This window comes from Natator depressus, chromosome 6 (genome assembly GCF_965152275.1).
Source record: "Natator depressus isolate rNatDep1 chromosome 6, rNatDep2.hap1, whole genome shotgun sequence".
In the NCBI taxonomy this organism is placed as follows: Eukaryota; Metazoa; Chordata; order Testudines; family Cheloniidae; genus Natator; species Natator depressus.
The window spans coordinates 68,959,072-68,971,083 of NC_134239.1; the positions used below are offsets into that span (position 1 = coordinate 68,959,072).

The window sequence follows — 12,012 nt, forward strand, 5'->3', positions numbered from 1 at the left end:
ATGGGGAGATAGACAGCGTGGGGCTGCTGGGGGTCAGACAGGGGCTTGTAAGGGCTAGTGGGGAAGGACAGACTGGGGCAGAGGGTGAATGGGCGTGCAGGCGCAGGGCCACAGTGGGGAGGGAGGTGGCTGAGTTTGGGGGTACAGAGACACTTGGGGATGGGGGAAGGGCTGCCAGAGTTCCTTTTAAAATCTGCTACTGTAATACTTCAAGTGTTGATTTTGACCAATAAAACCCTAGATGGCTTAGTCCTAGCAACTTCAAGATGGTCTCTCTCCTTGTGTGATACCAGACCAAGAGCTCTAACTCCTCTCTAATGTAATTGGGAAGGCACTGGGAGTTGTCAGGAAAGGATCTTTGACTATGGAAATTACTTCCTTCTGCTGCTGCAACTTGGCTCACCAGAGCCTGGAATTGGTGATCTTCAGATACTGCAAGAACTCATCTGTTTGTTTTTCCTCAGACTTTTCCTGGGGAGGAGGAAGGGAGGCTATTTTTCTACGAATGTGGGTAGATTTAGGGAGGTCTATTTTGTTTTAAGATATTTGGGTCAAGGCCTTGTTTAGGGTTTTATTTTGTTAGTGTGTGCATTAGAGGAATAGTGTAATGCAGCTAGTGCTTGAGATAGGTGCAATGACTAAATGTAAACAAATAAAATGAATGTGAAGTGGTGCTGTTATATTGTGGGGTGGAATTACCTCACTTTACAGAGAGGGTTTTTAAGAATAGGAAACTAATCTTCAGGGCACATCTAATCAAAACTAAGTTTTGGGGGAATACAACTATTCACATGTATGGTGTTTACTTTGAACTGAATGTATTGATTGTGTATTTGAACTGTCATGACAGAAGTTTGATGTCCCCGTTCAAAGCAGACCCTAGCGTAGTAGTAACTTTTCAAGAATGGTTTGCTACTTCATTTCTATAAAGAAAAGGATATTTTCCATATTTCCTTTTAATTAAACAAAAAGAATTTTGCTAACATGCTGCTTTTTAGGCCACAAGGCTAAAGTGGAGGGTTTTTCTTTATTGATTGATGCTTGTTCAACTTAAGGATAGTTCTTTCTCCTCCAGTTTAAGTGCCTTCTGGTCAAAGGTAAGTAGTAACAGTAAATAGAATAAGACCTAGCTCTTATGATGATAATTTTCGTCCGTAGATCTCAAAGCCCTTTACGAAGAAGGGTCAGTATCATTATCCCCATTTTACAGATAGGGAAATGGAGGCACAAAGGGGAAGTGACTTGCCCAAAATCATCCAGAAGGCCAGTAACAGAATGAAGACTAGAAGCCGGGTCTCCTGAGTCTCAGTCCAGTGCTCTATCCACTAGGGAAGGCTGCTTAAATATAATATAATTATAAAAATATAATCAATCTTCACTCTTGGGGTCTTGCTTTTTAGAATTCAGTGTACTAAATAATTGCAGTTCTGAGCTGTTAAACTTCCTTCCTACCAGGCTCCATCCTCAACTCTTATGTCCTTTTCTCCAGCTGAGGCATGATGAGAATCACCAATTCAGTGCTACCTGTTTTCATTATTTTCAATGCAGACTGGCTGTTTTCTTTGCAGGATTGGGAAGTCTGTCACCTTTTTTATCACCAATAACTTCAGAAGATTAATTTTATTATTGTTTTCTACATATGTTTATAAATATTCTTGACTGGGCTCTGAGACAGCCTTACATCCAGGTTAGGCCTTGTGATGTTTGGCACAGGGGAGGCAGGATACTTCCCTCTCCAAACTGGACCTTTCTTCTTTTGTGAATGTTAAATAAACCAGTGTCTGTTTCTTGCAGTTTTCCCTTTCTCCCAGCAGGTGCTCAGGTACTACAGTGAGGGGGATATATATAACCCTAGACTGACGTAAATGGGAAGGCAACGAGTACTCTCCTCAAAGCTAGGTCTCCCCAGGCTTCCTAAAACTTCACACACCCACTTTCTGCTCCTTAAGCTCTCCCAGAGCAGCAGGGCTTCATGTCTGAAGTAAGGGTCCTTTATGCTCCCGTTGATCAGTAAATTAGCACATAAGCACTTCATGGAGGATTCCACTTCATCACATTTTTATAGGAAGATCAATGCTTCTCTGCAGACCCACGTGCAACATACACTGATATGCTGTCCTGTCTCTTTAAAAGGCTTTCTATTCTACAGGAAGATCAACCCTGCAACTTGGTTATTCAGTAGAATTCACTCTGCAGGGCAGGAGAAATTTTAAAGGGCTAGCTGTACTGTGTACAATTTTCGATCTTTATAGGTTGTCTCTGGGGGACGAGAAATCAGTGATGCAGTGTCTGGGTATGTTCTAAGTGTAACTTTTACTTACACCAGCATCTCAGTCCCAGCAGGTGAAGTCAGTCACAAAGAGCATGCAAGCAATCAATCTCTTCTCTCAGGAATCCCAGCTCAGTTCCCAGAGAGCAATTATGCTAGAAGAATTGACTATACAGAAAGGAAGAGAGCAAACGCTGCTGCTCACACGGCTCCCTCTACCCGGAGCCTTGCATAACCCACACTAAATGTACAGCCAATACCAAGTATTTGCTCACATGCTAAGTAAGAGAACCTGAAAGACTGTAATAGTGTCACCTGATGACACCCCCCCCCCATAACCATAACAAACCAGCAGTCCTTGATGGTTCTCACTATCCCTAAAAGATTACTTTATTTTAGTAAGGCTTTTGATGTAGTCCCACATGACATCCTTGTAAGAAAAACTAGGAAAATGGTGGTTTAGATGAAATTACTATAATGTGGGTGCACAACTGGTTGAAAGAGTATACTTAAAGAGTAGCTATCAATGGTTTGCTCTCAAACTGGGAGGGTGTATCTAGAAGGGTCCCGCAGGGGTCAGTCCTGGGTCCACTACTAATAAATATTTTCATTAATGACTTGAATAATGGAGTGGAGAGTATGCTTATAAAATTTGCAGATGACACCAAGACAGAAGAGGTAGCAAGCACTTTGGAGGGGACAGCATTAGAAGTCGTCAGGACCACGGCAATTTGGAGAATTGGTCTGAATTCAACATGATATTCAATGGAGCCAAGTGCAAATTACTACACTTAGGAAGGAAAAAGCAAATGCACAGCTACAAAATGGGGAATAACTGGCTAGGCAATAGCATTGCTGAAAAGGATCTGGGTGTTATAGTGGATCACAAATTTGAATGTGAGTCAACAATGTGATGCAGCTGCAAAAAAGGCTAATATCATTCTTGGGTGTATTAACAGGAGTGTTGTATAGGAGATATTGAAGATAATTGTCCTGCTATACTCAGAACTGGTGAGGCCTCAGCTGGAGTACAGTGTCCGATTCTGGGCTCCACACTTTAGGAAAGATGGGGACAAATTAGAGACACTCAAGAGGAGAGCAACAAAAATGATGAAAGGGTTAAAAAACCTGGGCCTGTTTAGTCTTGAGAAAAGAAGACGGGGGGGACCTGATAAATCTCAAATATGTGATGGGCTGTTATAAAGAGGACAGGGGTCAATTGTTCTCCATGCCCACTGAAGGTAGGACAAGAAGCAATGGCTTAATCTGCAGCAAGAGAGATTTAGGGTAGATATTAGGCAAAACTTTTTAACTAGAAGGGTAGTTAAGCTCTGGAACAGGCTTCCAATGGAGGTTGTGAAATCCACATCACTGGAGATATTTAAAAACAAGTTGGACAAACACCTGTCAGGGATGGTCTGGGTCTGGGTCCCTTCCTGCTCTGCATTTCTATGATTCTGTAAAGGCCAATACACTGCAGTTATCTTATGACTGTGTCTGTATATTACAAACAGCTAGTTTGGGCATCCTGATTTTCCTTTCCTTATATTGCTCCCAGGAATTTGAGGAAGGGATGTTATAAAACACTGCTGTTCAATGTTAGATACTGGCAACATGCTGATAGCACTCAGGCTGCCTTAGGAAGTAGAAATTGCAGTACTAGATCTGTACCCTGGTAAATCCCATAGGCAGAGATCTGTTTACTCTATGATCCTAAAGCTGCAGAACTTGCTGTGGAATCTCCATGTGACCGTTTGGATATCAGCACTGTTACCTCTCTCCCCTCATTCATTCTGGAGACTAATTCAACTACTGTGCTTATTGCATGATCGCCCATTCCTCGATGAAAACAGAAGACCTCAGAAAAAGCAGCACTGGTTGGCATTCATAAGGCAGGGGAACTGTCACCCCATATTAATATTCTCACTTATGCATATAGGAAGTGACACAGAGGTGGAAAATCCCATTTTTTTTAACTGTCTGGGAATGGCTTTGAGCTAGCAACACTACCCCTTTCCCTTTCTGTATGCACTTTACCTTCTTTACAGCAGTGGAAGATAAACAGCTTTGGTAGAGCTAGGGACCAAGGTAGGAAATCAGACTGTAGGAACCAGGGGATGGAAAGCCATTTTATTTGGGCACTCATTTGTTGATGGGCCCTTAATCTGTCACTACTGGTCCTTGCTAATTAGAACAAAGCTGTTGGGATGGGATCCTTTGTTGTGTTTATTTTATCAAACCCACAGCAACAACTGTTTTAATATATTGTATTAATTTTTTTGATTGTTTCAGACTATTTGTGTATATGTATACACACATACACAATAGAGGAGTGAAGTTTTGGAATAGCCTTCCAAGGGAAGCAGTGAGGGCAAAAGACCTATCTGGCTTTAAGATTAGACTCAATAAGTTTATGGAGGAGATGGTATGATGGGATAAGATGATTTTGGCAATTAATTGATCTTTAAATATTCATGGTAAATAGGCCCAATGGCCTGTGATGGGATGTTGGATGGGGTGGGATCTGAGTTACTACAGAAAATGCTTTTCAGGGTATCTGGCTGGTGAATCTTGCCCATATGCTCAGGGTTTAGCTGATCACCATATTTGGGGTTGGGAAGGAATTTTCCTCCAGTGCAGATTGGAAGAGGCCCTGGAGGTTTTTCGCCTTCCTCTGTAGCATGGGGCACAGGTCACTTGCTGGATGGTTCTCTGCTCCTTGAAGTCTTTAAACCACAATTTGAGGACTTCAATAGCTCAGACATAGGTGAGAGGTTTTTCACAGGAGTGGTGGGTGAGATTCTGTGGCCTGCGTTGTGCAGGAGGTCAGACTAGATGATCATAATGGTGCCTTCTGACCTTAATATCTATGAATAAGTTAAAGGAATAGTAAGGTTGTAAAGACAAGCACTCAAAAGTTAAATGACTGAATTAAGGTTGCCTGTGAAATCTTAATTTGGCCCCCTTGTAGGTATGCATTATAATAGTCTTTAATTACATGATCTCATTCCATTTTTTTTCTCATAGGACCCCTGCTTCATTCAGTGCACTGGATGGATGGTGCTCATTTAATGAGCTGCTATTCAATATTTTCTTTTCTCGTTATTCAATGAGTGACATCCGATCTTATTTACTGCACAATATTCAAACCCTGTTGTGAAGACAGAATGAATTTCCTCATGGGCTTTTTTTATGGTGGTTGTCACTGAAGTATTGGAGTGCTTCAAAAACATTATTTGATTTATCTTCATAACACCTCTGTCAGGTGAAGGCTACTGTTATCCTCATTTTACAGGTGGGGAGCTGAGGCACAGAGATTAAAATCAAAAGTGTCCACTAAATTGGGTGTCTCATTTGAGATGTCTAGGGACCTGATTTTTTAGAGAACTTAGCACTATATATACCTATCTATATCTATCTATCTAATGTTCAAAGCACAGCCCCCATTGACTACAGTTGTGGCTGTGAGTGTTCAGCACTTCTGCAAATCAGACCCTGGGGTTTCAAGTCAGGCACCCAGGGGAGGAGAGAAACAATTTGTGACCACCTGTGCATAGTTTGGTTGAAGTGACTTGCCCAGCATCAGAATTCTGTGACTGCAGCAGGGATAGAATCCAATGATCTAAGCCAGCAATGAACTGAGCAACAGGGTGGGCCCTGCGGCTCTCGGTCAGTGCATAGGGCTGCCCACCTTGCATGTCCCCTGTAGTGTGCTCCAGGAGGTGAGGGCAGCCTTGCCTCTTGCTTTCTTTGAGCAGGTTCTGTGAGTGGCTGCTCCCTGTCCACCATTCTAGAACTCACCATTGGGCCCCTGCCCTGCCAGCCTCTCTGGCCATCCTCAACAGGCCACCTAAGCCAGCTGCCCAACGTCCAGCTGGTCTGCCTTTGAACTGTGATCTTGCTTCATACCATCCACTTCCTTGCCCTTGTTGTTAGAGGGCTTTTCCTTCACCCTCTCCCCTGGTTCTTGTCACACAGACAGAAAGCAGAAGACCAGAAGTCCGAAGTGTAGGCAATTCCATGTTTGAGGTTAGTTCCAAGCAAACATATCCATAGCTCTACACACTGGCAGAGGCTGTTTCTCAGTGTTCCGTTCCCAGCTCTGACACCACAAAGCCTTTATTCCATGTCCCCCTTCCCACCTCCCATTCCCAATTCCCCATTCCCTGTTTCCCCCCTCCTCCTCCTTAGCAGGCCCAAATATACCTTCAGTGCACGCCCCTAGTCACACCCCTTACAACTTATGGTCCTGTTCCATTTCGGAGGGTCGTGAGCTGGGGACTTCGTCCCACCTGTTTTGTACCCCATGGGAGGGGTAAGGAGTGAGGTTGTGCTCTGGCCAAGGCCAGGCCTTTCTTCAGCTTTTAGTGTTTCTTATGCTTCCCTCTCCTCCCCCCAGCAACTCCCCTTGCCCCTCCTAACTGGTTGCTTGACCTTGCCTTGAGATAAGGAGTTGAGGCAGTCTTTAAGTGTGTGCTCATATATTACATTCCCATCATGCCCAGTAACACTTTAACTGCTCTTCTCTATTTCCATTATGCTAACAAACCCATCTGGTTTAGGCAAAAGCAACATTTACAGTGTCTTTGTTTTTAGTAAGAATCCCTTTGTTCACACATATTAGTATAAGATATAAGAGTATCAAAAAGTGAAACCCAAAATTCTATCTCAGGCTAACAAACAGGCTTATATGCTAAAACTTGTGTCCCATCCTGACACCATGTGGTGGGACCTGCTGCCACCTGAGGAAGGTGAGGGACTCTGGTGGGCCAGTCTACCCTGCTCTGGTCCCAGGGCCCACCGGGGATATTAGTTGGCAGTTCCTCCATGTGGCCAAGGACACAGGCATGTACTTGGTGCGGTTCATGAATTCCCCTGACACCTGTCCCTTTTGTGGCAAGAGGGAGATGCTAGCATATGTATATGTAGGATGTGTCAGGTTGAAGCCCCTCTTCTGGTTCCTCCAGAACCTCTTACTGAGATTCTAGCTGCACTTTTCCCTGCACCTCCTGATTTAGGCACATTCAGTCCATGGCCTCACAAAGCTGTGGGTCCTCCTCCTGGCACTTGCTAAGATGGCTGTCCATCACACCAGGAGGAGGAAGCATGATGTGGAGATGCTTTGTGAGTGTGGGGTCTATTTTCATTCCCTGGTTCAATCAAGTTTCCTGGCAGAGTTCCTCTGGGCAGCGTCCACTGACTTCTAAGACACCTTTGAAGGGCAGTGGATGCTGTCCAGGGTCCTCTGATTTTCAACCTTTGACCTCACTCCTGTTCCTGTTTTTTCATTTGTTGTCCCATGTTCTCACTTGTGGCCTGGGCTTAGTGGTTCCTCCCTCTTAGCTAAGGGGGCAAGCCTTTAGTTTTGGATGGCCTTAGATGTGCCTGTCCCAGATCAGCAAATTGTACACATGGTCCTACTTCTGCAACAAATGAGGCAGGGATCCTGGGGGAAATAGCATCCTTTATTGCAGGGGTTCTCAAACTTTTTCTTTCGGAGGCCCCTCCAACATGCTATAAAAATTCCACAGCTCTTCTGTCCCACAACAACTGTTTTACTGCATCTAGAAGCCAGGGCCAGCATAAGGGGGTAGCAAGCTGGGCAACTGCCTGAGGCCCCACGCCACAGGTGGCCCTGTGAAGCTAAGTTGCTCAGGCTTCAGCTCCAGGAGCTGGGGTTTTGGCTTTCTGCCCTGGGCCCCAGCAAGTCTAATGCTGGCCCTGCTTGGTGGACCCCCTGAAACCTGCTCATGGCCCCCACAGTGGGCCCTGGAGCCCTGGTTGAGAAGCACTGCTTTACTGTACAACCTTGATTTATCCCCAGAGCACCATCCAGCCTGTACACTGAATGAGGCAGACGTTTGTAGAAAAAATAGTATGTGATGATGTAGTTAAAGAATGTGCATAATGCATATGCGCAAGGGGTGTGAATTAAGATAGCACAGTCTGGACATTCTGGTATTTCCTAACTTCTGAGTGAGTGGCTTTGCAACTGGAATGTTATTTCAATGTAGATTTTTGTGTGTAATTTCCTAGGTTTTAAAACCAAACTGCAAAATGTGCAGATTGTCCTCCAACATGGGTCATCAGCAGGGCTGAAACCTTCACATCCACTGCACAGCTCTCTCCCACCGAGCAAACCAAGTAACTGATAGCAATAGTAGATAGTCAGCCTCTGTGTGGAGACCAGCATTAGAGGGGGAAGACACACACACTTTGCCAGCGGGTTTCACAGATACTTGCTGACAGCAGGCGAATGGTGAAAGTCAGGAATTTTGGGTTATAGTCCAAGTTCTGTGGGGAGTGTATCTAAGGTCATAGACCCTCCTGCCCCATTCATTCCAGCCTGTGTCTGTCACTTTCCATGTCCAATGTTGGCTCATCCCAATCTCTTCACATAGACGGTTCCAGTCTCCTGCCCCAAGCCCCTCATCCTGGTCTCCCTTGACCAGCCAGTCCTAATATCCCATTCAGGGCTCTCTATTGGAGTCCCAGTCTTCTCTCCACCCTGGCTCTTTATCCAAGATTCCCTCCCTGGGTTTCTTGTCCAGCCAGCCACCTCCACCCTCCCTAGGCTTCTCATCGAATCCAACTTCCATCCCCACTCTCCTTGTTCCGGTCTCACTTGTGGATTCCTCATCTGACCTCGATCTCCCACCCCCACTTCAAGTTCCAGTCTCTCTTCTAGGCCCCTTGATGCCCTGTGAAGTAAACTTTTGCATTATTCCCAGCAAAAGGAAACAATTTAGCATATATTTTGATATCCGAATTCCTGGTTGAAGGAGAGCTAAAACACTTGTCTGTGCTTAAATGATCTCTGTTGACAAAACTTGTGCTGCTGTAGTTGGTAGAGGTGAGCCTCAGTCACAAAATTCAGCTATGGAAGTGGGTCCAAAATTGGGGGATTCCTGTCTGGTATTCTCATTTGGGTCCATTTTTTCCTCCTTTGAATTTGTAAATCTGCATCTACTAATTTTCCCAAGCATTATCCTTCTTCCTTTTGCTAGATTTGTGTGGAAAAATTTCTCTTGTAGTCCATCAATGCATCACATTTATACTGACAGATATACCATCCTTCTTTAAATAACACCAAATTACAACTTGTTGCAAGGGTGTTGCTTTGGAACATGTCCTTCTGAGTTTGGGAGGTGGTGATAAGCTATGATGAAAGAAAAATGCTCCTCTTCACGTCTAACCTGCAACACTTGCTCGTGTAGATGGAAGCAGAGTGCCAGTAATGTCTGATGTGCTGAACTGTGATGGTTTTATCCTATGTACAAATGGGCACTACATGGAAACCACATGAACCTTTTACTTATGATCAGCAGGTATAAAATGTGTAGGACAAGTGTGTCAACCCTGTGTGCCATGCAGTATTCTCCCTTATGATTCTGCCCTGCTTGCAGAATTTACTAAAGGTGGGTTTAGTCCTAGTGTAAAGATCAGTTCTTAAAGTATCAAAAGTTGTGCACAAGGTCTGCTTAGAGCAGTGGAAAACAATGGGGAACAAAAACAGTGTCCTGCCCCTTCTCTAGCATTTTCAGTCCAATGATCTCAAAGTCCTTTAAAGTCATAAACTTTTCCTCAAAACACCCTGAAGAAGTAAATAGGTATTACTGTTCTCATTTTACTAATGGTTTAACTGTGCGTGCAGCTTATTGTACCACACAGATGACCGGAGCTGCCTCTTCTCCCCTCCAGACATGTTTCTGGTTCACTTGGGCCCTGTCTCCAGCAGCTGGGGTGGTAGTGGGACGCCCCCCACTCAGGCCCTGCTGCTGAGGACAGGGGCGGAGCGATCTGGAGCCCCCTGTCTCCCCTTAGCATGCTGCTCAGCCCTTGTCCCTGGCAGCCAAACCCAGGCAGGGAACAGGCCACTGCTGCCTCCCAGCCAGGCGCGCTCAGGCAGAAGTAGCTCTGTCCCTCTCCCCACCTGGCTGCTAGGGAGGGGGGTGAACATGTCAGCGGGGAGGTGCAGGGAGAGAAGTACAGAGCCCCTCTCTCCCCCTGCCTCCTCAGGCCAATCTGGGAGGACACTTGACCCGCCATACCACCCCTACGTGTTGCCTCTGTTGTACCAAATGTGATACTTTGACGGTTACTGTGTCCAACCTAATCCTTGGGTTGTCTCATCATAGATTTCTGTTATGAGCTTTGGGGATAGGGACTGTCTTTTTATACTGTTCTATGTACAGCACCTAGCATAATGAGGCCGTGACCTATGATTGGTGCCTGTAGGCACTGCTGCATCACTAATAATTTATTAACTGACTTGCCTGACGTTACACAGTGAGTCTCTGGCAGAGCTGGGAATGGAATGCAGGTCTCTAGACTGCCTACCCTGGGCCTTATCTTCAAAAGCATCCTTATTCCAGAAGCAATAAGGTCCACTTCTCGTACTTCTGTTTTCCTTTAAATGTGCAATCCGAAAACCTTTATGGCTAACATAGTTTGGAAGAAAAATCCCTAAACACCCATTCATTGTGCTTGAAATTATTTTAATGAGTCTGTGCTGGCAATTGCATCTAATTTCTAATATAATTTGGGGATTCAGTATGATCGATCATATTCAAACTCTTCCAGGACTCTCAGCTGTTGATGAATGTGCTGAATGTCATTCACACTGCAGTTTTTCCTGCATGTAACTGGTGATGTCACATTTGACCTCAGACAATTAGAATCTAATCTCTAGTGGAAATTCCAGTAGGCACCATTAGAATCCATCAACTGGTCTCTGGCTTCAGTTGGAGGAACAGGAACCCCAGGTACCAGTAGCCCAAAAAGTCCAGTGTAGCGTTTCAGAATCTAGTTGACTAGCTAGAGCCACTATTGTACCTTTTAGGTGTCATCACAATGGGAAATATTGAGATCCCATTCAGGGATTGGGGACCTTAGGCATTATATCAAAAAGAGGTCTCTGCCCCAGAGAGCTTAGGCTTTAAGTATATGACAAAATGTCAATGGGTGGATGCTACAAATGGGGGACCACAAAGTAGTAATGAGATGATTATGATGATTGTAAAGGAGCAGTCACCAATTGCCTGGTAGAAACCAGCTGAAGATTTTCAAGGGATCCTAGTACGTTAAAGCTGAAAGTTGTGCCTTAACTACAAAGATACTTTTTCATGGATTTCCAATAGGACTTTGTATTTCTTCTGTGACTTCAATTTCAGGGTCTTTTGGGGATTCTTTTTGCAGGACAGGCACTTCCATTACTTTCATATGCATTTTCAAAATGTGTGTTGTAATACATATTCATCTTTTCTGAAGCCTTTATGGCCTACTGTATAAACAATGAGCCTTTAAATACTGTATCTCTAGAATGAGTATTTTTATACACCAGCAAAGCTCTGTTTGCATATGGGAGAGGAGAATGTCTTTTTAGATTCTTTTCAGTGTCTCAGGCAAAATACATTTTTGTAATTTCCATGAATTGATTTATTTTTAAAGCATGGAAAAAGAATGAGGAAATTAATGTAAAAATACACGTTAATAACATTGCGATGACAATAACGCTCACATCAGGAAATTCATAGCTAAAGTTAATGCCACTCCCATTCTTGCCTATCGCTTACTATTTCTGTAGAAAAATGTGTGGCGTGCTTCATAGAGAGACAAGACATGGTCCCTATCCCCTGGGATGAACTTTGAAACAAAGGGTGGGAGAAGGGGTGGAGGGAAGATAAGTGATGCAACAGTAAAAGATCATGAGATGAGCAGATACTCACTCACATCTTGTGAGT

General features: G+C 44.3%; 1 protein-coding gene across 1 annotated transcript in view; it reads left to right on the forward strand.

Moving 5' to 3' along the window:
• The first annotated feature begins 10,880 nt into the window (after positions 1–10,880).
• LOC141990085 (cytosolic phospholipase A2 zeta-like) overlaps positions 10,881–12,012 on the forward strand; it is a 43,857-nt gene continuing 42,725 nt past the window's right edge. The window contains 1 exon segment of the mRNA XM_074957050.1: positions 10,881–11,034. Coding sequence (XP_074813151.1) covers positions 10,881–11,034 — 154 coding nt within the window.